A 17,382-nucleotide genomic window follows, 5' to 3' on the forward strand; every position below is an offset into this window, starting at 1 on the left:
AAGAGGTTAACTTTTAACAGCATCAGTAAAAGCTCAAAAAAGTTTCTTTAACAGAGGCTCCATAAATATTTTAACACCCGGGACACCTCCGCAAGTTCATTATTTATCCGAGCAGTTGCGGGAAGCCTCGGCTATGGACACCTCTTGACAAAATTGCACATGACATAACAGGGAAAGCAATGGCACAAAAAAGGTCCCTTTGTTGTCAACTGAGACGCGGGGAGGGGATTGAATCCGGATCAATACTGCATGTGCGCCGGAAGACGTGAGATTCTTTGATGGTTACATTAGCCACCGCAAACTTCACAGAGCGCGTAGCATCAACATAAGCCCCTTTAATATCCACTCCATTAGGATTAGCTTGTTGTTGCGCAGTCAAAAAAGTAACATTTACGCTGGATCTAATTTAGTCGTAGTAGCTGTGACATGTTTGATGCTGTGCACTTTCCTCATCAAACGCGGCGGCGGTGAAGAGTCTCATACACGTACGGACGGTAATGCACGAGTGCCAGTTCCGCGGATAGTTGCAGGGCTCTAGACTGCGACCAAAATGCTCGCATATGCGAGAGAATGTGCGAGTTACGCAAACGTAGAGCTAACAGAGAGTTAACGTAAAGCTAACAGAGAGCTAACGTAAAGCTACCAGAGAGCTAACGTAAAGCTAGCAGAGAGCTAATGTAAAGCTAACAGCTGCTGTTATGGCCTGCCCTCCCCCTCGGCCACAGCAGATTCAGCTCCTGTGTTTTATTTAGGCTTTAGGCTAAAACAGACTGTGATTTTTGACTGTGATTAATACGGTCTTAATTGGCAGTAATACATAATTTTCTAAGTGAATATCCTGCAAGTGACAGTGATATTGCAGATGTGGAAAGAGAGAGACAAACAATTGTCAAGGAAGATGAATAACAAGGGATTGAAAACACAAATTAAAGCAGAACAATGCAAAAAAAATATAATAAAATTATATAAAATCACTCTATTATTAACATGGATCACTAAATTTTAAAAAGTTTGAACATTATATTAATCACTATTAAGATCAATTATTAGTGATTTGAACATGTGTATAACTGTCCTTGTTTTAATGTATTAAAATGGTGAATTTTGTGTCTCGAGTCTGTGCAACCAAAATATTGTCTGTGACCAAAGACAAAGTTGGTAGCACCAGCGCTACTAAAATAAAAGTTAGTCTGGAGCCCTGAGTTGTGATGCTTTTTTGCTTGCGCGCCTGTAACAAATTCACTTTTTGAGTGTCTGGGTACCCCATCAAAAATGTACTCTGGGGGTGTTTTTGAGAAGGAAATAGCATAACAACATGGCTAAAAGCTCAAAAAAGTCGATTTTGCAAGATATAGGACCTTTAAGAGTAGTTTATCAGAATAACATTACCTCCTCCAATGACCATCCATATCCATCCAAAAAAAAATCAATCTTCAGCACTCAACAGTCGATATAAAATTGCATCTCTCATTAAGATCCCTATATTTTCGTCCATTTCGTCCACACAGTGATATTCTTCAGCAAAGCCCACAATTATCCATATTGTTCAGGTCGGACTAATGAAGTGGCAAAGACAGGCCGTTTCATCCGGCAATCGGAGCTACATTTAGCATCATTTCACGCAGCTGCACTTTCACACGCGGCGGAGAACCTGGCACCTCGGCGGAGAGTCATTTTTCCCTCTGTAAGGTTTCAGAACAAGCGGAAAATAGGCCGCGTTATAACTAAAACCCGGAGGCGAACCGTGAGCAGCGCTGCCCCAAAGGCCGCAGCTCCACCGCGGATTACGAGGATTTGATTATAGCCTCGTCGAAAGCAAGAGTTTGAAACGGGAGACCCAGAGTTCAACGGAATGTGACAGCCAAGACCAAAGAGTCACAGGTTACTTTTTATTTTTTATAGCCCTGCCTGGCGTCAAAACAACGCAATTATTTTATCTTTGTGACTAAGCCATATACAGTTTGAGCATGTGTAATGTTTGTCATTTTAAAGGCACAGTGAGGCGCAAACAGTGAGGCGCAAATATCAGAAATACATTGTGCATTGAGGAAAAGGGTTTGCATATTCAAACTAACTACACTCAATGCTTGAAAATATGGCTTTTCAGTTGATCACGTTTTAGACTAATCTTCAATTTAACCTTGTGTGTTTTATGTCCATGAGTCTTCTAAAAAAAATGATGCTAAAAATGAGTGGGTTTGGCTGCCAGGTGCGTTCAGCGCTTCAAATCTCTGCACTGCACTTGCGTTTTGCTCCTCTGTAGCTCGAGGTCCGCAAACTTGTCTTTCGCAACTTTCGACATATGCAGAAATAAAGTAGAGATGGAGAGCAGTGTCGTCGGGGGACTTAACAATGTAGCTGCCTTCCTGTGACGCCCTACATCAGTCCATGTACAATATAAAAAGAAGAGGACATAGGACGCAACCCTGTGGCGACCCTGTGTTTGAGGACCTTTTGTTGGACATTTCTCTATTTAGATGTTATTCAGATTGTTTATATTTTATTGTTAATTTAGCCTTAGAAATTAAGTGTATTGAGAGGATGAAAAGGCTTTGGCGCCTGGACTAAAGCCTTTGGTGGTCCGGATCTGGACCCAGGTCCGCCAGTTGGGGACCCCTGCTCTACTATAGCATGCTCTATCCATTTTACACATGTGCACTATGAACTACAGTACAACGGATACTCTACGTTCAGACTGCAGGACTTAATGCTCAATTCCATTTTTTTTTGTAAGGTCGTTCATATTACTCTCAAATGCGACCTGCATCAGATCTGCTGTCTGAAGGGAATGCGGCTTGAATGTGTCAAGTAGACGACACGGCGCTCTGCTGTTTGAGGAAACAGGAAACAGTGCTATGGATCTGACTATAGTAAAGTTGTGGAAAAAGCCACCAGACCAGTGGGGGGGTCCGCCCCCTTCACTCTGAAATGAGTACGTGCTAGTGGCAGGCCGTGATATTGCAGCCAGCAGCCCAAAAAGCCCTTTTTGTCATAGACACTCATGTAAAAGGAGCAGCCTGTAAAATGGTCCACAGGGCATCTGGAGTTTTAGACTGAGGCAAATATATTTCTTTAAAATTACTATTTTTAGGACATGGACTTTTTTTCTTCGTAAAAAAATTGTAAAGCATCAAAAATACATTTTTAAAAGTGTTCTAATGACGTGACGTCACCAGGGCCGCAGACGTGCGCGAGCGTGTGCGTGATGACTCATGAACGAGCGGAGTGCTCTCTCGTGTGATTTAGCGGCTGAAGTCTGAGCAAAACAAATGAACTGGACTAAAAACAAGGATAAACGCGAAATAACGAACATCTCAAGTAAGTTTAGCCAAAAACTAAATACGAAATGTATGATGAATATAGCCTGTGTTTATAGCATTGGATTATGGTTAATAAGAAACAACTAGTCTACATGTTATTAAACTCATTTCTGAAAATTAAATAATGGCACTAATAACCTGTAACTGTTTTATTAATTAAAAAAATACTAGCAGCATTTAATGTACTTATGTACTTACACCATTATTTGTGTAAGTAGAATGAAACACAAAAAAATGCATGATTTCTGCATCTGTCCTGGATCCAGTACAGTACAGTACAGTACAGTACAGTACAGATAAACGCTATGTAAAAAACAATTTATCACATTTTACCAATGAAAATGTAATATAAAACACTTTTGCAGTGCTCATTCTTTGTATTTCAGCCAAACAATTCTAGTTGTGATGTTATACTAGCAAATACAGTGAAGTAACAACTCGATTTTTATCAATTCTATCACAATATCAAGACTTCCAGCACTTACGAAACTTCCCAGAAAAGTGACCGAGCGGAAGTTCATGAGCGCGGCTACGTACGTCCGAAGGGCCGCTATGCGCCCGGTTGTTCAAAGAGCGGGCTAAACGAGCTTTTTAAGCCCCGCACTTACAAACTAACCCCCAAAGTCATCGTAGCATAGCAGCTTATTCGCCTGAAATGGCCTTAAAAAAACAATTTGTGTTTAAAGAACGATGATATTAAGAGATTTGACTTTTTGCGTAATGGCGTCCGCTCCGCTCTGAAGCTTCGTCGGCAGCCGTGCGCGCTCACGCTGCTTTCACCCACTTGGGCCGTAGGGAGCATAGATACAGGTGACGCGTCATACGGGTACTTTGGGCCGCAATGGCGGACGAAACTGGTTTCATGCGCCACTGAGCACCTCTATGTAAAGAGATAGGAGCTGGGACAGCATGCCTTATCCAGTTTATAATAGATCCATGCACCAGACCCATCCATCCATTTTCTTCCACTTGTCCGTTTCCGGGTCGTGGGGGCAGCGGTTGGAGCCCAAATCACATTGCACCAGCCCCTTATGGCTCCTCCTGCAGGTGGTGGGTCCACAGAAGGACGGCCTCACGATTCTCAGGCCTGTTGGTCTCTCATAAGGGGCTTCTGAAGCGCTCTTTGTCTGACCCGTCACCTATAGGACCTGTTTGCCATGGGAGACCCTACCAGGGACACGAAGCCCCCGACAACAGAGCTCCAGGGATCATTCGGGCGCTCACACCCCTCCACCGCGTTAAGGTGGTGGTTCCAGACCCAATACATCAATAACCTAATCATTTTAAGAAGAAAGAGAGACAGTTTCTTGGACCATGGACTTTTGTGGAGCAGAGGCAGCGATGTCTTTAAAGAGAAACGTGCCACTGTGGAATTCAGCGGAGGAGAGGGAGGTGAGAGGCTTCACTCACGCTAACTTCATTCATAACAAGTGTATGTTAAGTTTTTCCTGTCCGCCCTCGTTTCCTTTAATGCAGAATGAATGGAATTTGTGGCGCATCCATGACGTGTCTCGGATAAATGCGACCTGGCAGTTCAGTTCAGTCGCCTTGCAAAAGATCAGACACATATCGGATTTAGGACCACATGTCCAAGTGGCCCGGGTCACATTTAACCCATTTCCTGCCACCTTAGGTTTAGGGTTAGCAATTTTGAATATCCAAATCTCAAAGTGTATTGACTGGAGTTTCCTGGTCTGGTAATCAGTTGTTATTGTCGAGCTAAAAGCAAGGCTCGCTCCCTTTTTTCTGGGGGACCCTGATTTGTCCCCTGGGCCCACCGTTGCTTAAAGCACTATCAATCAATCCATCACTGGTCAGTTAGTGAGACAGCTCTGCACACACATATTCCAGTGACCTATTGTTTGACGCTAAAACAAAGAGACCTCTAGTATGGCCTTTTGCACCTCGGGCCGGATTCCGTGACGGCCAACAGACAAGGCTCGCAGTCATTCTGTCCCGGTTTGGTGTGACTAACCTCTCACATACTTGTCATTACATTTGTCCAAGGAGAGAGTAGCACGGGGAAAAAAAACACAGAGTGTAGGAGTGAATCTATGCCTTCCTCCTGATCATGTTTGCGCTTCAGGGCCCAATGAGCAAGAGTACTGTCAGAAACATGATGTGGAGAGCTTTGCTGCTGGTGCATGACCAAAGTGTCTGAGGTGACATTGTCCACTCTGCCACAGTGAAGCCAGCTGAACGGGCACTGATCAAAGTTGTTCATCCAAAGCCCGGTCTGGAGCGATCCCCTGAGAAGAGCCGTCCATCTCAATATCCATCCCGATGCACGACTTGTGTGGGCTGAATATCTCTGTTGTTTACTCTTGTCCGTTCTCTGTCACGCCGCTTGTAGTTGATCACATCCCCACAGCTTTTCATCAAGCAACTCTGTTTACGTCCAAGAACCCACGTGCTCTAGAGTCCACAAAGACACAGGGAAACACAACAAACCGGCCCAAAACATCACGAAGCAATATAATATAGTGATTCAGAAGGCGAAAAAAGAGACCGAAACGGGTTGGTTTGGGAGACAGAAGCCTCTGCAAAATTCATGCGACATCATGTTTCCCTTAGAAACCTGCTTGGAAATACATGAAGTGTAAAAATGTTGGCTTGCACAAGGTTTTGTCGATTGCCCCGTATTATTTTATTCATGCAATGCTTGACACATCTGCATTTCCTTCCCTACAACTTTGTTCCTCTGTTTCTGATAGCTTCAGTGCTTGAATTGTTTTCACTACAAAGGCATGTGTTTGAGAGCTAACAGCTTGATCTTATGCTCTGTGCCCTCTGCTGATGATATAGCAAGCACGCAAAGTACCAACATTTGACATTTTTTCCACATAGGCCAACAATTTTCAATTGTAATAACCTGGAATTAAACTGCGTCCATTGATATACATGTGTAGACTGAATATCTTGTTTGCAATGGTTTTTTTTGATGGAGCATTAGGTTATGCTGCGTTTACACATAACGACGACAAGTCACGAATGCCACGAATCCACATTCGTGGCCGAGGATCACGAATGTGGGTGATTCGGGGCAGAGGTTTCACGCGCCGCCACGAACTGTTGCGACCTGTTACTGCGTGTTACGATTAATGGCACGAATTATTACGCACGGTCACGAATATGCGTCCCGCACTGTTGCGCGCTGTTGCGAGCTGTTGCGCGCTGTTGCGTTCTGTTGCGTTCTGTTGCGAGCTGCTGCGAGTTATTGGGAATTGTCGCGTTCTGTCAAAAATCTGTCAAGAATTGGGCGAATGTGGAAAGATCGCCTGCCGCGCACACCGGGGTGGAGGCGGAGCAGGGACGTCTCGCTCCGCCGTGCTCTCCTCTGACTCGTTGGGCTCGCGCCAAATCGGGTTAAACAAAAAGCAAATACACCAGCGTCGGGCCTGTCCATATACTGAAGAATAGCAATAGTTTTTCAGTCTATGGGACAGTCACACCAGTTCAACCCCGCTCCTGTCAATGCGTAACACGGGCAAACGCATCAACAAACGCATGCGCTTCATGTCAGATAAGTCCGTGCAACAGCCGCACAATTTGGGCTGACTTTGCTCCACAGAATAAGCATAAAAACACTACACTCACTGTGCACTCAATCTTCTGAGGATCCGTCGTAGAACTTGCTGCTCTTAAACCTCTTTATCCAATGATTCTCACTCGTCTGGTCAGTCTCAGCTCCAGTTGGAAAAACTTTATAATCCACAAAAACAGGCCGGTCTTCACCTGCCCCGCGCCCAGCGCCGATTGTTTTACGTGTCTAAGGTTGTAAATAAGCCTTAACTTATCTGTGGTGTAGCTGCTGTAGCCATGCGCTGTTGTTTTGGTCAGTGGAGGCAGCGTGGGAGATGCATTCAGGGACCGTGGGAAAGGCGCAGTTCTTACTGTCCTTTTTTCCCCACAAACGCGGGGAAAATCGGGACAAATATACAGAAAACAGTGATTCTGCTCTACGAATGCTGTACGAATGCTGTACGAATGCCCTCACGTTGAATTACGAAGCGCCACTCCTCATCACGACAGGACACGCTCCGCTGCGAACTCCACGAACAAAGGGTGATTCGTGACATTCGTGGAAGATTTTTTGACAGACAAAAACTTTCTCCACGAACATCACGAATGTCACGAACTGATGCGTTCTGTTAAGAATCCCATTAAGACGCATTAAGTCATGTTACGAACGTCACGAATGACGAAAAAATGCCATTCGTAACGCATCGTGCCTATGTGTAAACGCAGCATTAGTATGATTTAAACCCCATGTAGCTTGGAAGATAAATCTACTACTACAGAAATGCAGAAAATCTATCACAACACTGATTTCTGTTCTGGATAAACTTGCTGGATATGTCAAAAAAAATGATTGAAACCCGATGAAGTGAGCTTGACCAAAGTATGTCCTGCAGCTGCAGTAGTAGTAGCAGTAGTAACCGCAGTCATAGTGGTCACAGGTTCCAAATTAGGGCTAAGCCCCGCCCCCCTGTGTCACAAGCCAGCCACATTTCATTTACAGCTGTCTGTATCTCATTGACATTGCCACTTTGTATAGAAACAGGAATTTGCAGGCTTTTCACATTGAAATATGAACGACGAGTGTCATGTGAAAATCGCTATACAAATAAGCTTCCATTCCATTTAGTGTATGTACTTTCCTTCCAGCGCCCACTGACTTGGCCCGAAAGCACAATGTTCAATTGATTGCTTCATCTTGCATTCAAGCTGGAATCCGGTCTGTGCATATAGAGATGGTAACCACGTCATTCATAAACATGAGGTAAGGTCCATTCTAGGTTGTATGGCATATTGAAATTCATCTGCACATTAGGCCAACACATATTTTGGTGTAATAAACGGCAATGGAAAAAACAGGTCCCCAAAAGTCAGTTATTGTGAGGCCAGATAACAAGGTCTTCCACACAAAAATGGAGTATTTGATTGGGTATTCAGTCGCCTGTTGTGTTCTGTTCAGCTTGCCAAAGGCCCCCAAATGCCTTACAAAATATCAAAAGAAGCTTCACATGGCTTCTCCACTCTCTACATTCACAAAGGCAACATGGCTACTGTCTAGACTGGGCCAGGAATGATCTATAGACAGATTTGTCTTAGGTTTATGGACAGATGAGATGAGAGTGACTCTGGATAGACTAAAGGGACGCAACTACACCATGCTTCATCAATGCTATAGGCTAAGATCAACGTCACAATGGCAACCTTCGGCAGTGGCTGCATGTCCAGCATTCTCACATTGGCAAAGTGCACCAGCTGGTCGAACGCCTGGTCATATCTCTTTGACTAACATCTGAAAGTTACAACCACCACGTTCTCACGACCTATAAACCACTCAGACCTAAGCCCCCTGTGCCTAAGTGGGGGGGCAACAGTGGCGCAGATGGTAGAGCGGGTCGCCTCATGATCGGAAGGTCGGGGGTTCGAATCCCACACTGTCGTGCACACTGTCGTTGTGTCCTTGGGCAAGACACTTCACCCACATTGCCCCCCATGAGAGTATGAATGGGTGAGTGGATCCTTGCTGTAAAGCGCTTTGAGTGCCTAATGTAGGTGGAAAAGCACTATATAAGTTGAGACCATTTAAGTGTAACTTTTACACCCGGTCTGGGGTCGGTGTCAGTTTGAGATTTAAAATGAGATGTGATGGCAGTGGCTGACAGAGATCCGAGGAGACTATCCTGCCAGTTGGAGAGCCCGGCTTTGACTGACTGGCACTTTGCGGACCGTGTGCGCACATGCACGGCCAAGTCTTTTAAAACTATCATAAAGTGATCCAGACCGCGGCGAAACAAAACAAAGAGCATCCTGCTGCTGAGATATCAAGGGTCTGCTAAGAGCAACTAAACGCTCCCCATGGCACTTACCAAATAAAGGTTTGTAACCAGCTAAAGACACAGCTTTATTGTGACGAGACAACAGCTGTATTTAGGTTGTGGAATCAGTTTTTTGGTATACTTTAGTTAAGACACATGGGTAACTTAAGGATCTAGTGGCTACAGTGGCCTCATATCTTATGAATGAATGAATTGAACCGTGGCAAGTGTATCGAGATGAAAACTGTCCTCGAGTCCTGAGATTCTCATCCCTATTTGTGCAGCATATCCAGCGGTCAATCGCCAACCTTTACAGTTTATTTATTCTTTGTTTTCTGAACTTTTTACTTTTAGAAAGAGATGGGCATGGGGCTGGGCAATTAAGGAAAAAAGTTATCACATCACCATGTCACCCCTTCACCTGGCCAAGCAACAAACTAACATCTGCAAAGGAGATACAAGAAATTGGAGTGAAGAATGTCCGCAGACAACGAGCGCATGTTTAGCCTCAAAAGGCCACGACGTCACCGAGTGAAGCGCTAATAACTTGTTATGAACATAAAGACATGAGTAAAGCGCGCATTTATTAGTAAAAAAGATGATCAAACTTACAATTCACTGTTAGAATTCCAGCTAATCCACCACTGCAGCCTCAAAACAAATCCACATGGTCCAAATAGCGTTTGATAGTTTTTCATCTTTGAAGTTTAAACTCTTCATCCCCGTGCGCGGCCTGATCCTCTGGCAGGTCTGCGCGTGCTTCTGTTTTGCCCTTTAGACAGGTCAACGCAACTTTGTAGCTGATTTTATACGTAAAATCACAAGGTCCTCTCCTCATGCTTCCGCGTGTATCATCCGTGCTTCCTGTTTGTTTGGGCCGAGTGCTGCCCTGGGATTGACCCGACAGGCGCCGCTTTATTGCGCCGTCCAAATGTTTTACGTTTTAATGTCTACTAGATTATGACAAAATTGGAAGACACTTACAATATGGAGTACATCTCCAATGTCAAGAAATCCAAAAAAAAACAGCAAAAACTGCAACTGTTCTGTACTTTTGCAGTAAGTTCAGTCAAATATCTTTTTTAGCGACAAAGCAATGCCACCTCAGATGATTGCCAGCACACGCCTATTTCTTATGGCTTCAAAGTCCTCACAATTATTGAGATATAAATTTTAGTCAACGTCGCCCACCCCTACTTACAGATAGTGTATTTGAAAGTTATTTTTTCCCACAACATTCTTTTCTCACATTTTCCTGGGATGCCAAATGTCTCTATTCAAAGTACTGGCCATGTTTCCTGGTATTTTAAAATCGTTCTACTTAATGACGTTACTGTGAATTAAAAAATGGCTTATGTGTAACAATCGTAGCTGTCATGTTATTTCAGGTTGCTACTTAGTTGTATTTCTTTCTTTTTTTTTTAATGCTTTTTGCATTACTTCACCTAAATTTTTCCACCCTTAGTTTAAAACACACATGTCAATTTCGGTCAGCGTCTGCGGGGGGAACATTTTTTTTTGCGGCGGAGGAAGACGACTGAAGGCAAACAGCGCAACGTTCAGATGGGGTAAACATCCCTCACAGACGCGGCCTTTTTACGACTGAATACTGAATCGGCTATAAATACCCCGGCTAAGCTATAATTGTTTTTGCTCTTGCCACGCGGTGCGGCACCGCCGGACCACATCACTGGGGAGCGCCACTGCTGCCCTGAGCTCGGGCTGGAAGGCTGCCTTATTGAGCGCAGCACCAGGGGCCAAAACACACAAGCGCACGCCACTCCGAGAAAAGAGAAAAAGTCACGCGGGGTTCTGGTCTGGGGAGCAGCTAACCTCGGCAAACCTGAGGGACACGTGTGACTGATAGGATGTGATGGTTCAGTCTGTGCGGAGCTGATTTGTTTAGGTTTTAACCTTTTAAAAATCTAAAAGCTTCTTGAAACATAATATGTCAAAATGGCAACAGGAATGTGACAAAAACGAGGATGAAATTGCAACAAAAGAGCGACAAAAATGTGACAGAAAGCAATGACAGAGTGACAAAAATGCGTGACGAAAAAGCAACAAAAAAGCCATAAATGAACAATAAAAAAGTGACAAAAATCAACAACAACAGCAACAAAAAAGTTACATAAAAGTGACCAGAATGCAACAAAAAAGTGACATAAAAGTGACTAACATGCAACAAAAAAGTTACATAAAAGTGACTAACATGCAACAAAAAAGTGACATAAAAGTGACTAACATGCAACAAAAAAGTGACATAAAAGTGACTAAAATGCAGCAAAAAAGTGACATAAAAGTGACTAAAATGCAACAAAAATGTCACAAAAGAGCAACAAAGAGGAACAATTAAGTGACAAAAATGTGTGACGAAAACGCAACCAAAAAGTCACATAAAAAGGACGAAAATGAAAATAAAAAAAGCCACAAAAGAGCAACTCAAAAGGTGACGATAACACAACAAAAAAGTTACATAAAAGGGACGAAAAAGCCACAAAAAAGCCACAAAAGAGCAACTAAAAAGGTGACGATAACACAACAAAAAAGTTACATAAAAGGGACGAAAAAGCCACAAAAAAGTCACAAATGAGCAATAAAAAAGTGACAAAATCACAACAAAAAAGTGACATAAAAGTGACTAAAATGCGACAAAAATGTCACAAATGAGCAATAAAAAAGTGATAAAAATGTGGCAAAAATGTGACGATTACAAAACAAAAAAGTCCAAAAAAGTGACGACAACGCAAGGAAAGAGATCTTTTTAGTAGGTCTTAGCTTTCAAATGAGGTGTTGCACTGGCCTGTGGGCTGCAACCTTTTAGATTTGGGTAAAGCTGAACTAGAAAAAATGCACTTGGTTACAGCGGGGGAAAGAGGTTAATACACATGTTTTATAACTTGTAGGCTTTGTGTACTGAATGTTTATGGCTAACTTCCTGTTGGCCAGTGAAGGGCAAAGGCAACTTCCTGCCCACATTTTAATGTATAAAAAATATTAAAAACAACAACAACAAACAGTATGAACAAATGTTGAGTTGAATTGTAAATGCACCAACACAAGAGAAAGAGTGTTTGCGAGTATTTTGGGGCATAAACAGGGCCTAATAGCAAAGTAGCTATTTAGCTAAATGTCTCTGTACATTGTCCCTTAAATAAAAAATAAACTAAAATTTAAACTATGTATTTCCCAGTATTTTAAGTAGGACAGCAAACAGCAGCAGATGCAAAAACAATTATGTTTTTTAGCAGGTGAGCCTCCTCAGTGACTGTGAGTGTATATAAGCTAAGCTGCTGTGGACGTTAGCTCTAGCTGCGTTAGCATTACCGAGCGCATTGCGATTAGCCAATTTATTTAATATGGAAACAAGGATACGACTGCACAACATCGGTGCGCACCATAACCCAACATGATACATAGCTATTTAAAAAGTCTTAGTGTCAGTGTTCATTTTGACAACATATTTTAATTTAGTCTCTTTTGAGTAAAATGTAGTTTAATTTTAGTCAAGATTTAGTTAAAAAAAATCGCATGTCAAGTTTGCGTAAATTTAAGACTAATTTAGTCGACTTTGCATTTATAATATTCATTATCATCATATTTAATCTTGTTCCTCTGCTTCACGGAGCTTCTCCCACATGAACAAAGCTCAGAGCTGATCATTTGGCAGTGATTGTAAATGATCTGAGGCTCTTTCAAACTGTCAATAGAAGTTTGGATGATTTTAGTCTCTCCTTTTCATTTTTATCTAGTCTTATTTTAGTCGACTAAAATATCTGGACATTTTAGTCATAGTTTTAGTCTCATGAAAAACTTTTAATTTAGCTTTAGTCCAATTTTAGTCGTCAAAAATATCACTTCGACTAAATTTAAGACTACATTTTTTAGTCGACGAAATGAACACTGGACTGAGTAATACTGACAGTCACAGTGACTAACATGCTAACAACACACAGGCCTTAGCTTTTTCTCCTCCGCTTTGTGAGAGTGTTCTTCAGACTAACAACAATTCTCTGTTCCGCTGCTTCGAAAAAGGTTTTAAAAATGGACTTTACAATGCTTTTAGACCAGGGGCGGGCAATTAATTTTCATAAGGGGCCACATGAGAAGCCTGAATTGAGTCAGAGGGCCGCACCAACAATAACTCTTATTCTGCTTAACTTGTGTATTTTGAATAGCGGATACCTACTGTTATTTATGTAGGACCATTATTTTCTGTAAATATTTAGCCATGTCAAGCCAAGGACTTCAACCATCGCACTGAAAGCACCTCTGCGCTTCCTTCAAACAGAGTTTATTGGAATGAACCGCTGCACTATAGCAGGGTCTCCAAGTACTTTTCCCCGGGAACCAAATATATCAGAGTGTATCACCGGGGGCCAATAAACAAAAGCTCCAAAATAAATAAAAATGTTTTCATTGGGAAAATACTATCACAAGTCTTTGCTGCATTGTAGTCAATATTCATTCACTCTACACTGTGTGGTAGTAAGCTACTATTGTAGCCACAGCTGCCCAGGGGCAGACTGTGGCAAGTGGCATTTTTCCACTTGACTACAATGTGTTGTTTATATCCTGATCTTTCATTATATCAGTGCCCTCTGCTGGACATGTGGGGAATTCTTTCCTTTCCTTTTATTTTTTTATTTAAGCTGCCCCCTAGTGGCTGGAGTGAGCATTGTGGTATTTAAAAAATAATAATAATCAGAACTCTGTACAGGAATGTGCTAGAGACTTACTTTTTTTTTTGGACATACTTATGAAAAAACTGTTTTGATCCTGTTGGTCCAGGCATTATAGGTTGTTTCAGCTCAAAGAAATGTTTTTTCCCCCAAAAGAACTTCTGAATGTTTGCCCTATTGTTCAATCAAAATAGCACCTCTATTCATTCAGATTAATGATGTAGTTTCCAGATAGAGACCATCTATGTTATAAAGCGACACCTTATTAAATCATGTAAAGGCTAAATCATTTAATTAGATGGCGAGACACGGATCATGGTGATACGGTTTGGCCAATTAACTGCTAATGTGACAGTAGTACAATCAGTCCCATGAATAAGTAATATCACTTGGGGAGTTTTTGTATTTCTTTCTTTTTTACACCCAATAAAAGGCGGCTGATGAATCTCCAGGTGATGAAGCTACTTTTGAATCAAAAATAAGGGGAGAAGGAGCTACATGGTGGAGCAGAGATAACTGCACGACTCCTAACCTGACTCCACCTGTGAGGCACAGCTTCATCACCGGTAATAAGAAATACAATAACGTTGATAAAAAACAAGTTCTTTTGCTGATGGTGATTGGGATTTCCGATGATTTTCATCAATTTTGTGGTTGAAAATGCCCAAATGTTTATCAGTTGACGTAAGAAAGGTGGAGCAGAGGCGAACCTCGGATCATTCACTCAGCGCTCTCTCCCATTCTGTGCTTTTTAAGTCCCCCAAAAGTAAAATCCAATCTTTGTCTCCTTTGGTTTCGCTGACCTATTGAGCTTCTTTTTCTTTTTCCAGGGGTAAGGAGGTACAATTGTCCAGTGCTGTGCTGTGCCGTAAGTAACGGTGGCGAGACGCGTTTAAGGCAACACAAGGGCGTAATCATCAATCAGCGCACAGCTTGTTGTTAACCCAGTCAGGCTCTTGTCCACATTGTCATGACCCCCACACGCCCCCAGGCACCAAAATACCTCTCCCACCTTCGCAGCCGCGCCACAAAGCCAATTTGTATGCAAACACATCAATCGCTGGGGCGCAATCATTTGGAGAGTGTGGCACGTGAACAGCAAAGGGCCGGTTTAATTGATCAGGAGGAGGTGTTAAATGAGATGCAGGTATACATAAATGCAGTATTGAGTTACATTTACTCAACATGTGCTTGAGTATCTGATGGGAGGGCTGCTCGGAGAAATATCTTAATGGAACAGAACTCTTACTTGAGTAAAAGCATTTTGGCTACTCATCCAAATTTCACAATAAACAAATTAATAACCTATATTATATCATGCACAGCTATGCCAGTGTAACTTTTGGACTAATGCACTCAGCTACACAGCAGTAGAAACATCACAAGAGACTTAAGGGGGCAGTCGCTTATGAAATGAAAATAATGTGAATTGTATGACATCATAATACGGTATATCAGCCCTCTCAGCCTCCCCATGTCCGCTTTGTCACCACCAGTGTCTGAACAGAGAGATATTTCACAGCGAATGCACAATATTCTTCCATCACAACCACTGCTGAAGTCAAAGCCAAAGCTGCTCCGTTCAATAAAACGGTCAATCGCATTCAGATTTAAGTGTTGTTTAAAAAATATATATTAAAAAAAAAAAGGAAACCAACAAGTGACACCATTTATATTTCAAGAAAGCAAACGGATCTGTTTTGTAATTGAGCGTTTGTAGGGACCTAAACAACTAGACTTATCTCAGGTCAAATCCTTCCGAGAAAAAAATAAAAAGCATAGTTTAGAAGAGAAGGAGAGAATTGAGAAGAGGAAGAAGGATAGGAAGAGGGAGAAGGAGAAGGTGAAGAAGCGGAAGAAGAAGAGGAAGAAGGAGAAGAAGAAGAATAGTGGAGGAAGTGGACAGAGGAGGAGGAGAAGAAGAAGTGAAAGAAGAGGAAGGAGAAGAAGAAGAGGAAGAAGAAGTGGAAGAAGGAGAAGAAGAAGAATAGTGGAAGAAGTGGACGGAGGAGGAGGAGAAGGAGAAGTGGAAGAAGGAGAAGAAGAAGAATAGTGGAAGAAGTGGACGGAGGAGGAGGAGAAGGAGAAGAAGAAGGAGAAGAAGAAGAGAAAGAAGAAGGAGAAGAATAGTGGAAGAAGTGGACGGAGGAGCAGGAGAAGGAGAGGAAGAAGCGGAAGAAGAAGAGAAAGAAGAAGAAGGAGAAGAAGAAGAATAGTGGAAGAAGTGGACGGAGGAGGAGGAGGAGAAGGAGTGGAAGGAGGAGAAGACGAGGAATAGTGGAAGAAGGAGATGAAGGAGGAGGAGAAGATGATGAGGAAGAAGAGGAGAAGAAGCAGCAGGAGAAGAAAAGGAAGTGGATGAACACAAATGAAAGTCTGGACTTCATCAAAGAACGCGAACAGATATCGATTCACTTGGTGGCAATAATCTCCACGGAGCAAAACAGACTTCAAACAACATGAATGACCCAACAGCCTCATTTTTTTCCCAACTTTCTCGCGTGCACACTGGCGGCTCAAGCGACGCCCGCGCGTAAAGTGGCACTCCTCGGACGGCGCATAAGCATTAAAGCCGGCGACCCCCGAGGCGACAATAAAACACAGCCTACAGTAGATCATCCTTCGACATCGCGCGGAGATGTCAACAAATCCGCGCGTAATCCCGAGTGACATTCTAAAGATGATTGCATTGTTCCTCGGGCGTCCTTCTCGCCCACTCGCTGCCTCTTTCCTCCACCCTCAGCGATGCTCGTCAACAACAACAACACAGACACACGCGGATGACAGCTCGTAACTTCTACACACCACCACCTCCACCTCCACCACACTTAAATCCAAGCCCGTGTGTGTGCGCACTCACCAGGCAGATCACCGCGCCGAGGAGAGAGATGACGACCAAGTCCATGTTGCGATGAGGCAGCGGAGAGGATCCCATGGCTGTCAGTGACGCGCAGAAAAAAAATCTTCTTCCTTTTTTGTTGTGGACTTTCTTTCCCACCCACCCCCCACCCACCCCCCACCCCCGTTTGGACTCAACGGAGTTAATCTACCCGGGCTAGTCCATTCCACGCGTCGCAAAGGCTCAGCGCCGCTTGTGAAATCATAACGCTGTGTAATCTCTCCGCTCCGCCGGCGACAGGCAGGGCCGTTTAATTTCCGATAATCTCCTCTATTTGCGCCGGAGCGTGAGACTTTTCACTTTTTTTTATTTCTCTGGGCATCAGTCAGTTTGTTTGTTTGTTTGTTTGTTTGTTTGTTTGTTTGTTCCGAAATTACATCCACATGTCAGAACTATTTGCGTCTCTCTTTCCCCTCCGTCTCTCTTGCGGTGGGAAGTTCAAATGTTTCTTTGAAGAAGTGGAAGAAAGCCAGTGTATTTTTAGATCTTATATTTAAAAAAAAAAAAAAAAAAAAAAAAAATCTTTTAGAAGTGCGCTGCAGTCTTCGCCCGACGTTCTACATCAAACATACGTCCCCCGCACACAAAAACATAAAAACAAAAAAAATCGCATTCTTCCATCACTAGACAGTTGTCCATTCATATCACCA

The 17,382-nt window shown here is 42.9% G+C and overlaps 1 protein-coding gene across 1 annotated transcript in view; it reads right to left on the bottom strand.

Moving 5' to 3' along the window:
* pth1r (parathyroid hormone 1 receptor) overlaps nt 1-16,788 on the bottom strand; it is a 141,939-nt gene extending 125,151 nt beyond the window's left edge. The window contains exon 1 of the mRNA XM_079569176.1: nt 16,694-16,788. Coding sequence (XP_079425302.1) covers nt 16,694-16,768 — 75 coding nt within the window. The 5' untranslated portion in view covers nt 16,769-16,788. The remainder of the gene's footprint in view (nt 1-16,693) is intronic.
* Nucleotides 16,789-17,382: the final 594 nt, after the last annotated feature.

This window comes from Gobius niger, assembly GCF_951799975.1.
Source record: "Gobius niger genome assembly, chromosome: 13".
Lineage (NCBI taxonomy): Eukaryota > Metazoa > Chordata > Actinopteri > Gobiiformes > Gobiidae > Gobius > Gobius niger.